Source organism: Nymphalis io, chromosome 5 (genome assembly GCF_905147045.1).
Source record: "Nymphalis io chromosome 5, ilAglIoxx1.1, whole genome shotgun sequence".
In the NCBI taxonomy this organism is placed as follows: domain Eukaryota; kingdom Metazoa; phylum Arthropoda; class Insecta; order Lepidoptera; family Nymphalidae; genus Nymphalis; species Nymphalis io.
The window spans coordinates 3,271,492-3,289,538 of record NC_065892.1 but is presented as its reverse complement, the minus strand read 5'-3'; the positions used below and the strand labels follow the sequence as shown (position 1 = coordinate 3,289,538).

General features: G+C 35.8%; 2 protein-coding genes across 2 annotated transcripts; both read right to left on the bottom strand.

Moving 5' to 3' along the window:
* Positions 1–171: 171 nt before the first annotated feature.
* LOC126768530 (GPN-loop GTPase 1) lies at positions 172–5,970 on the bottom strand. Its single transcript, XM_050486705.1, has 9 exons — positions 5,788–5,970; positions 5,274–5,399; positions 4,545–4,712; positions 3,668–3,864; positions 2,715–2,906; positions 1,790–1,842; positions 1,306–1,391; positions 577–720; positions 172–278 (listed from the first exon to the last, which is right to left on the bottom strand). Exons 1-9 carry the CDS (start codon positions 5,825–5,827, stop codon positions 199–201), a joined length of 1,086 nt encoding a protein of 361 aa, XP_050342662.1. The 5' UTR covers positions 5,828–5,970; the 3' UTR covers positions 172–198.
* Positions 5,971–6,856: 886 nt separating this feature from the next.
* On the bottom strand, positions 6,857–17,408 carry LOC126768471 (integrator complex subunit 5). Its single transcript, XM_050486601.1, has 17 exons — positions 17,066–17,408; positions 16,607–16,754; positions 16,163–16,273; positions 15,846–16,018; positions 15,459–15,579; positions 15,137–15,313; positions 14,727–14,885; positions 14,141–14,450; positions 13,637–13,802; positions 11,772–11,886; positions 10,831–11,054; positions 10,419–10,574; positions 9,862–9,978; positions 8,648–8,804; positions 7,853–7,992; positions 7,465–7,549; positions 6,857–7,065 (listed from the first exon to the last, which is right to left on the bottom strand). The coding sequence occupies exons 1-17, from the start codon at positions 17,279–17,281 to the stop codon at positions 6,926–6,928; spliced, it is 2,715 nt and encodes a 904-aa protein (XP_050342558.1). The 5' UTR covers positions 17,282–17,408; the 3' UTR covers positions 6,857–6,925.
* Between the last annotated feature and the right edge of the window lie 639 nt (positions 17,409–18,047).

Below are 18,047 nucleotides of genomic sequence, written 5' to 3'. Positions count from 1 at the left end.
ATCTCCTCATAGATATTTTGATGATGACCCCATAGATATTTTGATGATGACCCCATAGATAATTACTACTTTTAACTAGTTAGACATATTCCTAACAGTTGAATAAGTTCATCCGGGGATCTATTTCTTTCTAACGGAAACCAGGGCAATAATTATTACAATAAAATACGATTATTATAAAAAAAGGTCATATTTATTTCAAGTTTTACTTTCATTGTTATGCTTAACATACTTCATGAAAAAATCTTGGAATGCGGCAACATCTTCACTCTTGTCATCTGGAAGCATATTATGATAATGGAACATCATTTAACTGACACTGACCCATAAAAGCAAAATTACTTCAAGTAGGCTCTTCAGGATTTAACAGCATTATATTAAACTTATTGTCTTCAGCGTGTTCAGGGGAGGGGGGTAGGTATGACGTAAGCCTAAGTAAGGAGCCTATGTCCTTCATTTCCTATGTGCAAATTTCATCAAAATCGGCTAATTTAGCAGTGAAAGCGCAACATGCACTTTCGCTTTTATAACATTAGTATAAATAAATTATTATTAGGAATTGTAATTTTACACTACCTGTCTCGGGCTGCTGCGTCTCGACACCCTCGTCGTCGCTGGAGCTGTCGTTGCCGGGGTGCTTCAAATACATATCACTTATCTCCCGACCGGCCGGCACTTCCTCTATAAGTTTATTTTTGTCTATTACTGTATCTGTATCATCTGAAAAAAATATGTGATATGCAGTAACAGCCTGTAAATGTCCCACTGCTGGGCTAAGGCCTCCTCTCCTTTTTGAGGAGAAGGTTTGGAGCTTATTCCACCACGCTGCTCCAATGCGGGTTGGTGGAATACACATGTGGCAGAATTTCGATGAAATTAGACACATGCAGGTTTCCTCACGATGTTTTCCTTCACCGAAAAGCACGAGATGAATTATAAACAGAAATTAAGCACATGAAAATTCAGAGGTGCTTGCCCGGGTTTGAACCCACGTTCATCGGTTAAGATTCACGCGTTCTTACCACTGGGCCATCTCGACTTATATATGTGATATATTCTAAGAAAAAGAGATTAAACTTTTTTTTTTATTATTTCATATGTAAAATGTTGACCTAAAACTTGCGCGACAAAGAGTAAAGTTAACGAATGTACGACTGTGCGCAGACAAAGAGGTACAACATAATTACTTCCATGTTCCTTTTGGTAAAGTATGGCCGCAGCTTTACAAAAAATATTGTATTGGTATCTTAGCTTGTCTCGTGTTTATAAAATATATGAAACCAAATTACACAAAACCATAACTACCTTTACCACCTATTTTTAATTTTTCCTCATTTTTTTGTTCTTCTAATTTCTCTGCACGCATTTTCAACCAATCAGCTTTGTATTCTCTGAAAATTACAAAATATAATTTAAATAATTTACCGTTCACTAACAATTTCCATCATAAAAGATCTATAGAATATTGTAGATAAAAAATCAGTAAATTAAGAAATAGGCTCCAGTCTGCCACAGTCATGGGCCAACTAGGGTGGAATAAAGACTCTGCTATAAAACTGTTTTAATTTTATTTCTATTCAAACATTAATTTAAAAAAAACGACCAACCAAAATCCAATTCCCAGACTCCTGGCTGCTACTGAGATTTTTTCTGATAGAAAAACCCAATTACTTTTTATTGATCTGACGTCGGATTTGAACCAAGGACCTCGGGATCTGAGGCCTTCTTATATCTAGCCACTAGAACAACGCGGCACTAATTAATTATTTTAACTAAAAATAACACTTACTTCTCGTATTCTTCAGCAGCATCATCAACTAATTTGAAGAATTCATCGATACCCTGCAGAGGAAAGAATATATATATTGAACAGGAAACATGATATTACAAACAATAATACTACACTAAAATATTCTTGTTAAAATCTTAAAAAACGTATTAAATATGTAAATAAATATATGAGCAATGCTCATTTCATTTGGGATAAAGTTTACAAGAATGTGCAAAAGTCGCATTTGTTTCCAATGAATCTGAACCAAATGAGCTAATTTAAAAAAAAAAATAGTAAATCAGTTTTTGTAAGAAAAGCTTTGGTTCATATTTTATTATAAGCTTTTGCAATTGTTATAAAATATATACAAAGTTTTAATTATTGATCATATTTAGCGCAAGCTTTAACTCCAATTAACTTATTAATAAGTGAACAGACGTAAAAAGTTCTAAACGTGTTAACACCACTCAAGAGCATGAGACATGTATATTATTATTAAATTTAATTTGAATTATATACAATAATAATATTCTTAATAAAGTAGTTTGATTAAAAGATTCTTCTATAATAAAATGCCAATTTCATTAGAGAAAAACTCTTTGACCATAAATTTTAGTTAATATACTATATTTTAAAATTCAAATTCTATAAATATATAATCTGTAAAAAATATTTATTGATATAATAAGTTTTATCAACAAGTACTTTTATGTGGTGATTAATTAAACGAGTCTGTCTTTTTCCTTTGAATGTCAAATCAATGAAATAGAAAGAGAGAAAACTGTGTTTAGCTGAACACCCAGAAAACGCTAATGCGTTGTTTAATTAGTATTTGTTATTATTAATTATTACAAGACATGAACAGCATTGACGGTTATAAATTGATGAATCAAGACAATTTAAAAAAAATTTGATTTTAAAAATACATACAAAATGCACTTACATCTCCTGTGTGTGCGCTAACCCCACAGCAGCGCAGGTCCGTATAGAAAGCGTCAAGTGCTAATGCCATGGACCTTGTCAGATTGCCAATGTATGAGCTGCCTTCTCCATCACCATCCGCGTCCAATGCCTCTTGGAACGCTTCAAAGTCTCTCATCCATTCTACTGCATAGTTATTGTCTACCACATCTGTCTGTTAAAATTTCAAATAAAAAATTATTTACTGTATTAAATAATTATTCCATGAACTAAAGATAAACAAAACTTTCATTACTATTTCAAAAATATATTTGATTTTACTTTAAGTCTGTAACAGCACATTATTGTTCCACTTCTAGCCACTTGAAGATGGCCTAGTAGTTAGAACGCATGAATCTTAACCGACGATCGTGGGTTCAAGCCCTGGCAAGCACCACTGAATTTTCATGTGCTTAATATGTGTTTATAATTCCTCTCGTGCTTAACGGTGAAGGAAAACTTCGTGAGAAAATGTGTCAAATTTCACTGAAATTCTGCCACATGTGTATTCCACCAACCCGCATTGGAGCAGCGTGGTGGAATAAGCTCCACCTTCTCCTCAAAAAAGAAAGGAGAGGAGGCCTTTGCCCAGCAGTGGGACATTAACAGGCTGTTACTGTTAGCCTCTTATATTTAAAGCTGGGAGATGTTTCCATGATATTAATTTGAAATGTGACCTTAAATTTATATAATAACAATTTTAGGTGCTTGCCCAGATTAGAAACCTCGATTTTCAGTTAAGACTCATCTGTCTTATTCACTGAGCTTTAGCTCAATTTTAAATGAGTAGAAAAATATTTATAAGTCAACTACCTAAATATATCTTAGCAGTTTCATAGTTGCAAAAAACATTGCAAAAAAAAAAAGCTGGTATGGATAAAAATTCTCTAACAATATTAATTAATCAGGTAACAAAAAATTTAACAATTCACATACCTTGTTCATAACAACGATAAATGGTAATCTTGTCTTATATAATATAGAGCAGGCATACAGCATATTGGACATAAATGTGACCGGAGAAACACTCCGCACTGTGTCCATAACATATACGACAACTGTAGGACAGGATGATGCTAATGTCTCCGTCACAATTGTGCCTGACGCTGACCATGTAAATACCTCTATTTGACCTGACAAACAGATTATTTTATTACACAAAATCATGTAACAGCTTGTAAAAGGTTTTTATTTAAATTTAATTTTTTTTTTTTTTTATAGAATAGGAAGGTGGACGAGCATATGGGCCACCTGATGGTAAGTGGTCACCAAACGCCCTTAGACATTGGCATTGTAAGAAATGTCAACCATCGCTTATAGCCAATGCGCCACCAACCTTGGGAACTAAGATTTTATGTCCCTTGTGCCTGTAATTACACTGGCTCACTCACCCTTCAAACCGGAACACAACAATATCAAGTATTGCTGTTTTGCGGTAGAATATCTGATGAGTGGGTGGTACCTACCCAGACGAGCTTGCGCAAAGCCCTACCACCAGTGTATTTATTATATATATACTCTAAAATTTAATTCCAATGTTATTCTTTTCTCAAACTTGCTGTTCATAGTGTAACTGTTCACAGTTATGTGTAAGTGTAGTGTGTATAGTGTAAGTCTAGGCAGGCAAGCCTGTCTTGGCACTAAAGAAATATTAAAAAGTGCGTTAGATGTACAGATAATAGATAAGTAAAACAAGATTTATGGTATGTGAGGGATAGCATTTCCAAGCAGATTATTACCAAAGAGATAATGTCTGAACAATATTTATTTCACACTCAGTATATTTGAAAACATTTGATTACATTTTACATACCTGGTGTATCAATTATACAGTATTTATGTTTTTTTCCAGCTTTCTCAATCAAGTCTACAACTTGTCCAAACTTGGTCGAAAACAAATTAAGTGCAGTCACAATGCCACCATTTGGTCCAAGACCATACTGTTTCATTACCTCTTTATAATTTACAGTATCCCTTATATCTGGGAAAAAACACATATAAAGCATTAATTTAAATAGACATAAAAGTAACTGTTTTTATACTAAAACAATAGATAAAAAATTATAAAATGTATATGCCAAAATCACATCCACATTTATTGTTTTGATTACATACAGCACCGGCCTTTAGTCATTAATGTAGAGAAATACTGTTTTTTGGCAACCTTGGCTTCCCAGCCTATTGACCCATAGGCCTTCGTATGTATATTTTCAGATATTCAGGTGTATCTAGGTAAAAACTTATGAGACCTTGGTCATTAGATTTAGCTTGATGTATTTGATAAGATGCCAGATTTTTTTGCTTTGAATTATAATTTCCATTTTGTCGTGCCATCTAATATCTAGAGTTAAAACTAACTTCGTTATACCTTAGGATTGGTATTGAAATTTTTTCCCATCAAATTGATTGATTGATTATGAAATATTTTCCCATCAAATTAATTTCGTTTAACAGTTGAAATACATCAGAATGTATTGAATTTTTTAGAAATAAGCAACATATAAAATCAAATATAATTCAAAAAAGGGAAAATTATAGTTACCTATGTTAGCAGGGTATGGAACTTCACGACAAGCTGGGTCTAAATTGACTAAATATGGTCTTGAACCATTTACAATTTTACTGGATAGCCGTTTTGTGAAAGATGTTTTTCCTGCGCCCGCCATACCTAAATTATAGATTTATATTATCAACACATATTAAATGCCGAGACGGCCCAGTGGTAAGAATGCGTTAATCTTAACCGATGGGTGGGGATCGTGGGTTCAAGCCTGTGCAAGCACCATCAAATTTTCATTAATTTGTGATTAAAATTTATCTCGTGCTTGACGGTGAAGGAAAACATCGTGAGGAAACCTGCATGTGTCTAATTTCACTGAAATTCTGCCACATGTGTATTCTACCAACCCGCATTGGAGCAGCGGGTGGAATAAGCTCCACACTTTCTCCTCATAAACGGAAAGGAGGCCTTAGCCCAGCATTGGGATATTCACAGGCTGTTACTTTACATATTAAATGAGAAAATGTTATTGTTTTATAAAATAAACAGTACTAACCTAATATTATTAGACATACTGGCTTCGGAACCTCCTCCATATTTTAATAATATTTAACTATACCACTTGTCCACCCTAGAATATTTAATGTGTATTTTTTCTTATAATTATTGAAAATTCCAAAATGAAACTACGCCGCTATTATGAATTACGATTTAAAATGAAAACATTGCAATTTGACTACTGTTTGACATTGACATCATACTAACAGGGTTGGCAGTTGTACGACCCAGTACCTATTTATAGATGCGTACTTGTGATTCGCTTCGCCACTCGCCTTGTCATTCTTGCAAATAAAATGTGGTCTAATGAAATAATAATTATATTAAAATGTACATTTTTAGGGCGCCCTCCAGCCAGCTGGACCGATGACCTTAAAAAGGTGGCGAGCACCAACTGGATGCGGAAGGCGGAGGACAGGGAGCTTTGGCGCACCTTGGGAGAGGCCTATGCTCAGCAGTGGATAATGATTGGCTGTTGATTGATTGATTGTACATTTTTTGTTTGAAGTAAAGATTTTCCTTTTTTTTCGTAATTAATTTCAGTATACAATACTGAGGATGATTATCATATGTCAATCTCTGGAACTATGGGCACGAATTTTAACTGGATCTTTATTTTATTCTATGCCAATACTTCACTCCATTTTAGGCTATTCCTTGAAGAATAAAAAAAAGGAACTAATAGACTCTAGAATGATTTTTATTAATTTACCTTTAAATCGAATGTCTGTATGTATGTCTATGAAACAATAAAAATACTTTCGATTTTCTGTCATTCATTCGAAATCATTCTGTAGGTAATTTTTTTCTTCACTAGTTAAACGTGAATATAATGAAAATTCTTTGTGAAGTATTAAATACTATTTTCCGCTCGCATGTAAGGGACGGGGGGCAACAGGTGATGTTATCCTTTTCTGTACCCTAGTCAACTGTTGAATAGTTAAAACATGAAAGCGTAACAAACAAACTCACATCCGCATTTATAATACTTAGGATAAAAAAATGTCTATAACATCACAGAGGGCAATCATTAATGATTTTTTTATTAAATAATGAGAAAAAAAAACTAAAATTATTAGGCACTTTATTGTTTTATCAATTTGATAATATTTACAAAAGTGTTACAAATGATAAATTCAACTATCTTTTTCAAGATTTAAAAACATGATGGGGTACATGTGACCCAACTTTGATATTCTTTTCTGTATAATCATTCTTAAAGTATCTGTGTAAGTTGGCGGTGGCTTGCAAGTAGACGGATCGCGCCAATGAAGACCTGTAAACGATGCGTAATTAGAAATAAGGTTTAATAAACAAACAAATTATCTAAGGAAATTATTTTTATTTTCGAAGTGAAAATTTTAGTCAAAATCGTAAGGATGCGTCACGTTTGGGCACATTTCGTTATATGAGAGAGAAGATAGATATGACGTTGAGAGAAAGAGAGCTATACATTACAAAGCCACGAAAGTATAACAAAAAAAGGCGACGTATACACAGCGATATAAACCGATAGAAAAAGGAATGTCAAGCATGCGCGCGTTTTAGATGTACGCTGGAGACGCTACATATGAACAGCTTATATATTTTCGCATATATATTCTTTGTTATCTGTAGGCTACTTTTTTAATGTACTACGTACTATATTAAACGTAACTTAACAATATTTTAGTACCTGTAGAATCGCAGCTGAATAGCGCAGGTGAAGGCACATGATCACGCGTGTAATTCCAGATACAATCTCTTAGAACCTGAACAATCTGAAAATAAAATATTTCACTTTAATAAGATGGTCCACGTGGTGGTACGTGGTCACAATATAAATAATATTGCTGTTTTGCGATAGAAGAACAGGTGAGTGAGTGGTACCCGCCCAGATTGGTCTTCATTTTTTTTATCTCGCTAGAAAAACGCAATTATGACTTTCCTACACATTAAGTGGGACATGTGGGACTCGCCGGTGGTTGTGCATCTAGGACGCCGAAATGTCCATTAAAAACCAGCGATACCAATGCCATCTACTCGGGGGGCGTCACGGTCAAATTATCGATGATTATATTTACCTCACTTGGTGTCAATTCTGGAGCCAATTCCAAAATATGACTTAAGGGATGCGGCAAGAGCTGTCCCAGCGTCATTACCGATAGTAACTCCGTTAGTGCAGCTAACTCTCGAGCCATTTCCGCTGATTGTGTGTGACGGTCTGCAAATATAAAGCTTTTATTATAATAGTCATATTTTTTTTCTCCATATATTCATAGTTATATGAATAAAGCATTATTATTCATGAAATGTATGAAACTAATGTATCAACGTTAAATTGTCGAATTAAAAGCAATGAGGATTATGAATATAGGTAAAAGATAAAGACGTAATACGAATATGTAATCAAGATTCAAGCTGTGTTACTTTATCATCTTTATAATTTTTTCTTTTATATTGTCATAAATGTATTTTTTTTGTTACAAAATAATAATTTGAAACTATGGCAAAATGTTGCCATTGTGTTTTAGCGTCATCATATTTGTACTCAGTCTTCATGTGCATCGCAAGTGAGGAGGACAGCGTACATATATACAGTTCGCGTCACGTGGCTTTAAAAATAGAATGCGCAGTGGTCACATTATAAGCGTATGGTTCTGCGCAGTCGTTCGTTTCCATTCGATGCTAGCTTCCGTCTCACTTACAAAACAAGTATAGTCGTTGACGAAAGTGTTACGCGTTGTTATTATATAAAAAACTTGTGGATTTTTTTCTTAAAATTTTACACAATGTTCAAAAAGTCACGTCTAAGTGCGGTAACAGGTCAGTCTGGACTACACGGCGGGCGGGGAGGGGTAGGGGGGTAGCGAACGCACGCGCGCGGTGCAGCAGCGAGGCGGCGGTGGCGCGCAGCAGCGCCGAGGCGAGGCACAGCGCGGGCCGCGCGCGCGCCGAGCGCCGCAGCGCCGCGCGCGACACGCCGCAGCGCTCCAGCGCCGCGCGCATGTACAGCTCGCGCTCGATGCTCACTTGCTGCGGGGCGCACGACCGATGAGGAATTACTTTACTTGCTTTAATACTTTATTGTACATATTTACTGGTGGTAGGGCTGGTGTGCAAGCTCGTCTGGGTAGGTACCACCCACTCATCGGATATTCTACCGCAAAACAGCAGTACTTGGTATTGTTGTGTTCCGGTTTGAAGGGTGAGTGAGCCAGTGTAATTACAGGCACAAGCGACATAAAATCTTAGTTCCCAAGGTTGGTGGCGCATTGGCTGTATAAGCGATGGTTGGCATTTCTTACAATGTCAATGTCTATGGGCGTTTGGTGACCACTTCCCATCAGGTGGCCCGTATGCTCGTCCGCCTTCCTATTCTATAAAAAAAAAATCACACCACAAAGAGAAAAATACAAAACATGTATATTGCCTAAATAATTGTACAATTATGGCGACCTTATCGCTACACGGCGCGATCTCTTCCAGGTAACCGAGTGTAAGTAATTACAGATAGGGTATGGGGTGGTATGAATAAAATAATATTAATATTTAATTAAAACAAAACCAATAAATAAATGTAAATATAAAATACACATATTATACATACAAATATAATATAAAACATTTTATATATATAATATAAAATACATATACTATACATATATCCATAAATAAATTATATTATCAGTACATACAAAATTATAAGTATATGATATAAATACATACTATATACAGCAACGACGAATAAAACGATAAGTCCTCAAACATAACAAAAAAGAAAAAAGAAAACCAAATGAATAATACAAGAAATACGAATCGAAACGGCATATCTGTTATAGCTCAGACCTTGACCAGACCACCTTTTTTGAGAGACCAGAGCTCAGACCTGTTATAGCCCTGCCCTTTGTTTTATATGCATGAATCATATAATATTACAAAGAAAACATTATGCATATTATTTTTGGGCAGTCGTGTAAAAACCCGTCTACTGTCGCTTGACCATCACTTTATTTTTACAAACTATATAAACAATTATTATAAAAGTTAAAAACACTTTTATTATGATAATTACATATATAAGACATGTTACCTTCGTAAAATCTTCGTCTGGCCAAGGGAGTCCATTGTACATGACGTCGGGCGAGACCAGTTCCACTAAAAGTAAAGCTATCGATGTCGAGCCCTCAACGATGCCGCTGTTGCCATCCTGTATTAAAAATCCTGTATTTACTGGTGGTAGGGCTTTGTGCAAGCTCGTCTGGGTAGGTACCACCCACTCATCAGATATTCTACCGCAAAACAGCAATACTTGATATTGTTGTGTTCCGGTTTGAAGGGTGAGTGAGCCAGTGTAATTACAGGCACAAGGGACATAAAATCTTAGTTTGGTGGCGCATTGGATATGTAAGCGATGGTTGACATTCCTTACAATGCCAATGTCTAAGAGCGTTGGTGACCACTTACCATCAGGTGGCCCATATGCTCGTCCACCTTCCTATTCTATAAAAAAAAAAAAAAAAACGTCACTTCAAAATTAAAAAAAAAATCTACACCCACTGTTTATTTTTTCTGTTTAGTTTAAAAATTGTCAGTGCAAAAAATATAAAGTAGTTCCGCCGTCGTCAATATCCAGAGACGAGGCCTCACCATGCAGGACATGAGCGCGCCCATGAGCAGCTCGTTGTTCTGCGCGAGCACGGGCGGCGATCCGCTCCCGTCGTCCGCTCGCCGGCGAACGCCCTTGCCGATGATGCCGGCGTGGAACACGGACGTGTGGCTCTGCGTCAGCTGCGTTATGGGACCCTGGAAATGTAATATTAAAACACACAATTTAAAATTCGAAAATTAATTCTGTCGTCTGCCTGTATCCACTATTTGAATAATTAAAAGGTAAAAAAAATAAACATTATATAACATATGGTTTCCCGCCATTATGACATTGATTTTTTATCCTCCAAAATAAGTGAATCTAACGATGAAATTCGCATGCGAATCACATGGTAAACATCTTATCAATATAAGTTACATACAAATAACCAATAGTTTAAAAGTCACTCACGTGTTTTTGATTCATATAAATGAGCAGCTCTTCGCCGTTCCACTCTCTAGCAGAATGTATAGCGTTGGTGACGTCGGTGCGACTGCCGAACACCTTGTCTTCTCTGAACATGGCCGTTTCTAATAGATCCCTCAACGCTACGGCTCTAGCCAGCTTACTGTGTAAGCACAGCTTACGGAATAGACGGCTAGCCGTTTGTACTCCCCGTATCTTAGCCATTATATCTGAAATTGTGTAACATATATACATATATATTTAATATAAAAAAAAACAATATTATATAAATAATAGTATAAAAATAACAGTATTATATTTCTATCAACTATTAATGAAAAATCAGAATATTTATTCAAGTAGGTTTATAAAAACACTTATGATATCGTCAATCGTCGTTCCTGTTTTGAATGCAGATTCCACCGAGGAGAACCGGCAAAAAACTCGGTACATAGACGTTAATTAAAAACAGTAACAGCCTGTTAATGTTCCACTGCTGGGCTAAGGCCTCCTCTACCTTTTGAGGAGAAGGTTTGGAGCTTATTCCACCACGCTGTTAATGGAGCAGCGTGGTGGAATAAGCTCCAAGCAGGTTCGTAGAATGCACATGTGGCAGAATTTCAATGAAATTAGACACATACAGGTTTCCTCACGATGTTTTCCTTCACCATCAAGCACGAGATGAATTATAGTCACAAATTAAACACATGAAAAATTCAGTGGTGCTTGCCCGGGCTTGAATCCACGATCATCGGTTAAGATTCACGCGTTTTAACCACTAGGCCATCTCAGCTATTAATTAAATACAATTAAATTTATTATTAATCTAAACATGTAATTATACGTTGTTTGATCGAAGCAAATGTAAGCAATACTATTTTTAAACGAATTCCATTTATCGAAGTACATATAAAGAGGTGTTATATGTGTATAAAACTATGACTAACCTGTTTCATGTAAACATCTGAAGAAATATTGGACTGTAGCTTGAACTACTTTCAAGATCACTTCAACACTAGGTGGCGCTGATTTCGTTCCAGTCAAGTCAACATTGTCGAGTACCTATAAAATTATAAGAAAATCAATTAAGTATAGAGTAGATATATATATAATTACAGGCACAAGGGACATAAAATCTTAGTTCCCAAGGTTGGTGGCGCATTGGCTACAAGCGATGGTTGACATTTCTTACAATGCCAATGTCTAAGGGCGTTTGGTGACCACTTACCATCATGTGGCCCATATGCTCGTCCACCTTCCTATTCTATAAAAAAAAAAAAATATTAGAGAAAAAAATATTAAAGCTATCATTATAATAATGACCCTATGTCCGAACTTTCACTACTGATACCCAATAGATATTATTTAAATTTATTTGAACACTTATATTAAGGACTCTGTAGAAGTGTGTAAAAACTCAAAATAAACAATAAAAATTTCCTATTTTAGTACTTAATTTCTAAAAGGGATTATGTATAAAGGCGTATGTTAAAACCCGATAGAGATAGATGGCGGTCATTTAATATGTCACATTTCTGAATTGGGCTGTCGGGTATTTGCTTATGGGCAACACTGTATATACAGTAACAGCCTGTTAATGTCCCACTGCTGGGCTAAGGCCTCCTCTCCCTTTTGAGGTGAAGGTTGTGGAGCTTATTCCATCACGCTGCTCCAATGCGGGTTGGTAGAATACACATGTGGCAGAATTTCAATGAAATTAGACACATGCAATGTTCCTCACGATGTTTTCCTTCACTTTTAAGCACGACATGAATTATAATCACAAATTAAGCACATGAAAATACAGTGGTGCTTGCCCGGGTTTGAACCCACGATCATCGGATAAGATTCACGCGTTATATGTATATAGTGTTCCGGTTGGAAGAGTGAATTAATCAGTGTACTTTCATGGACATAACATCTTAATTCCCAAGGTTGGTGACCCATTGGCGATATAAGGAATGGATAACATTTTTTCGGTGCCAATGTCTATCTGCCACTCACCAAGAGATGGCCTATTTGCTTGTCTATCTAATTATGTTATAAAATAAAAGAACTTACTGAAATTACCTTACAGAAAATGCCAATAAAGTTTTATTGTTTGGATTAAGGCCTAATTAATTAAATAATTTGAAATGGTTATTTTTATTTTATCCGTTTCTCACGATCTGCTAACTAAACGTGTATATAGGCTATTTACATAAGCATCTATTTTTACTTGTGAAATTAAACTGAATGCTATGACTAAATAAATGATAGGTATGAGACGCGTCCACCACTAAGTCTACCGGCTAAGTCGTAGACTAATTAAAATAATTACATCTACGTAATATTATGGATGCGCCGAATTGATATATGATAACGTTGCAATATTGTCGGTGTAATGAACCGTACAACGCGGGAAACGTAAATAGTGTCGATCGGATCGATCATAAATAAAATGTATTAGCTTGTAATCGATGGTTCAATAACTTAAATATCATGCGTATCGTATACCAGAGGGCCACTGATTGAAATGAATGTTGGGCAGCTACGTTGTAAATGTGTATAACAACAGAGGTTTACTGGTGGTAGGGCTTTGTGCGAGTTCGTCTCGTCATCAGATATTTTACCGTAAAACAGCAATACTTGATATTGTTGTGTGATTGATTTGAAGGGTGAGTGAGCCAGTGTATTTACAGGCACAAGGGACATAAAATCTTAGTTTCCAAGGTTGGTGGCGCATTGGCGACGTAAGCGATGGTCGACATTTCTTACAATGCCAATATGCTCGTCCGCCTTCCTATTCTATATAAAAAAGAGGGTCGCGGACCTGTGCGAGCGCGTGGCAGGTGGGCATGTCGGCGAGCGCGGCGGCGGTGGCGGGCGGGCGGGCGCGCAGCAGCGCCGCGCGCGCCCGCAGCGCCGCGCCCACGCGCCCCACGCGCGCCCACACCGCGCGCGCCGCCCACGCGCACCGCGCGCTGCGCCGCTCCCATCTGCGCACACCCGATGGAGATCGTGATATACAACATTACGGTTTGTGATTACAAACATTGAAAAAATAGCTCGGTTTATGTAGGATTTTTATTCAATATAGAATAAAACCACCACCGTACCACAATCCGTGAGTATTGACAGATCTAACTAAAACATTTTTTTTTAGTTTTAAACACATCTATAGGTACTTCTTTTCTCAACAACCCGTAAGGTAGCGATGAGAAAAATTATCATCCCCGAGCATTCCCTCAGAGAGTCGTTGAAATGAAAGGGCAGAAAATTTTCTATTTCACTTGTTATCCACAAAAAAATATTTTATAGTAACAACACTACGAACCTCAATAACTTGACGATATTCAGGCAAAAATGATGCAAGTAAGTCTTCTCGTCCTTGGACACGCTCCCCTCCACGAAGCACTTCTTGACCTGCGTGTCGGAGATCATGGCGTCGCGGAGCGCGTACTCGACGGCCGTGTTGATGAGGTTCTGGTAGCGGTCGACGTCCACGTGCGCGTCGCCGTCGGCCGGCGTGTGCACGGCCAGCACGCCCGACACGATGCGCACGAGCAGCGCCAGCGTCGTGTCGCTGCGCGAGCACTGCAGCAGGTAGCTGATCGTGCTCACGAACTCCGACGGCAGATTATAACCTAAAATATTCAAATGTGACTGTAAATCACAGAATCTTCTGATCCAAATTACAATAACGTTTATAAAACACATTTAAGAAAAAAAAACAAAAAATTACTTTGAAAGGAGACAAGATGACATCTTAACAGATAAATTTAATTCTTAATAAAAATCTGGAGAAGTGTGATGGTTATAGGTTGTTACTTATTTCATTTATTTTAAATTATAACTTACATTACATTTATTAAAAACAAATTAAAATGCTAACTTTATTATATATAGTTAAGCTTACTTACAGACTAAAATAAGTATCCTGGCGATCGAATACTGCTCCAACTTGTTTCCGGTCAATAGTTTCTCTCTTACAATATTTATTTCTTCGGCAGCACTCATTACAAGCGGTAGAGTCGAATCCGGAAACAAACTCTCGTATTCGAGCTTTTGTAGAAGATATTCTAAAAGGAAAAATTTCAATTATAGACTTAACCAGTTTCAACCTGCCACTTCATCATCGTGTGATGGAGGAAGTTTTTCTGTACCCCTGATGTATATGCAAAATTACTTCACGAAAGAATAACACAAAAACTTACTTTCGCATTTATAAAAACAAAAGAATTATATATATATTGTACACAATAGATGTGCAATGGCTTTACTTTTAACCTTTTGAATTAATTATAATAAGGCATTACATGCAAATACTTACCTAACAACTGTCTGCAGAATATATTCCTCTGTGCATGTTTGAGTAGTAACAGGAAGCAGTGCACATCCGATCGGAGTAATAACGCTACGAGAGACGCCGGTCCCACGCCCTCCCACGCACCGCTGTGCCTGTGCGTTGCGCACACTACACACAACCTGTCCACCACTTCATCCGTCACTGGAAATATATTTATGATAAAGCTTAACATTCATGTATAGTAGGATAAAATAAATATCTTAGAAAATTGTGTTTTATATTGGTATTATGTGTTTTAAATATTTCATATTATAAAAAATGATTTAAAAACACTTATAAAACTCACAAGTTACTGCAATATCTTGAGTGAGCGCTTTCAAAACAATATCAGATTTGGAAGCAAGATTTAAAAGATAAGGAATTACATCTCGTTTCTTGTCTGCTTTACTGTCCTCCTTAATTGCTTCCTGTAATAAAAAAACGACCTAATAAATATCTTTGCTCAAAAATATTTAGTATCTGTTTAAATCAGTAGCAACATTATACAACAATTTATATACTTTTTCTGTAATAGACTAATTTTTTGCAAATTCTGCATTAAGTCTCACAATGTAGACGGTTACTTTCCTAAGTATTCTACTCAACATTGTATCCTAGATTAATGTTCCTTGGCTTGAAAAAAGGATTAAGAACTATTGATGTACGTTATCATGTGAGAAATTGTCCTGCTTACTTGAAACAAATCAACAAGGGCGGCTCGCACGTGGTACAGAGCGGGTGGATGGTTAGCGAGGTGAGCCAGCACAGCTCGCGCCGCGTCTGCACCGAGAGCGAGAGCTCGTGGCGCAACTAGGGCGGGCTCAGCGCGACCGACCCATCCCACAGCCCACGAGCAGGCTCTGCAATCTGAAGAAGATAAAATGGTCACAGATAGCACCATTAACAAGCTTTTTGAGTTCAAATTTTCTTAAGATTGCACTAATTCACTAGATCAATACTTAATCAACAAAAGAAAGATGTCGTGGATAATATTACAGAATCCATACTCACCGAGCATCATATCAATGCACTTGGCTCTTTCTTCGGCATTAAGGAGCGTCAAATTTTGAGTAGTAATATCTAACAAAACCCTCACAGGTTCTGTATTTTGTAAAGTAGCATCTAAAATTGTAAAATATAATATCATTCAGAGCTTTTGCAAAATGTTTGTACATATTATGCAGACAATGCATGCAATCTTTTTTAATAATATATAGCTACTTGTTTTTTTTTGAAAGGTTGCACATGACTTAGATATTAATATACACTACTTTATATTTAAAATAACTTTTTTTAAAATTTTATTTAATATCACCTGTTATATGGTAAATATAACATAAGGCCAGTTTGACGCAACTGATTGAATTTGAATTTTACAATTTAGCATAACAAATATAAGTTGTTAAAATTAACTACCAAATGATTGTCTGGGTTGGTTTGCCTTTTAATACTTACTCGGTAAATTAGATTTTTCAGTAGCAATGTCCATTATCAAGGTAATGCACCATGGTGCAATAAAAGGTGCCCAGGATTCACCGAGGCTGCATAGCTCTGGCCCAATCATGCTAACACTCTCTAGTGAACCATTTGCCGATAGATCAGACTAAAAATTATAGATATAAATTATTTATTATATATGTATAATCTTATATATATACTTACTTTACTTACTTCTTCCGAATATCGACTTTGTTTTACTTTGCCAATTCTATTTAATTGAATAATTTCTATAAATATTTTTAAATAGTACTTTAAACAGTTGTGGTGATGGCATTTATTAGACTACCAAAAGTGACGTTTAATTTTGAGAATGTGAGTCTCTGCCTAGTCCCTTTTAAGAATAGTCTAAATCTTAATAAAATAAATAAATAAAAATAAATGAAATAGGTTGAAAATAAATGAAAATAAACACACCTCATAATCTGTCTGATTGATTGATACATTAACAGCATCGTGGAATACCATGGCAAAGTATTCCAATACTGCATCTCTAGCGGCTGGGAAGTTTCTTAACAACGAAATTCCGATTTTAGTTAATTCAGGTGCATTTTGGAAATTCCTTCTCGATACCCCATAAATAAAGCTATTTAAGTCTGCAGATAGAGCAGTCTGTTTATTTTGGGTGTTCATTTTAAGTTCATTTCATGAGAAAACTTGACTTTTAAATAACCAATTCATAAAAATTATAATATTGATATATTATCAATTACAGTAAAACTATAAAGTTCTACACGCCGACGTAATAACATGGCAAAATGCAAATAATCAACTCGTTTGATATTTATTGTCTTGTCATTGTCAATGTCAGTTCAATACAGTCGAAATAAACGATCTGAACTATACTCGAGAACAAACTTTTTATTAAAAAAAAAAACAAGTATTTTATAATTATTATAGTTACAATATAAATTCACATTATAATATTAAGACAAATTATCAAAACAACGCAAATCAAACTATGTTTCAGGTTACTTATCGATTACATTTGCATCATTATAAAGTATAGCAATACTGGTCACAGGTAGGCCTGAACAGTATTTAAAATACAGATAAATACGTATTAAATATTTCAATTACTTCCAAAAATTGTAAATTATTATAGACCTGACTGAGTTATTTTGTATGAAATTGAAAAGTTTTTTCGTAGAAAAAGTTGTTAATTTTCTCAAGCAAAATAATACTATCAAATTAAAGTCGTTCTTAGAACAGGACATTTACAACAATTTATTTTAATCGAAGATTCTGAATGTATTTTCTATTTTAAATAAATTGCAATTGTGTGCAACGCTCCTCCGGGCTTTTGTCCTATCCAGGATGGATTGTTGTGTTACGCGGACGATACTCTCGGGTCGACAAGACGGAGTTTCCAGGAAAAAATGCTGCGAATCAGGACTCT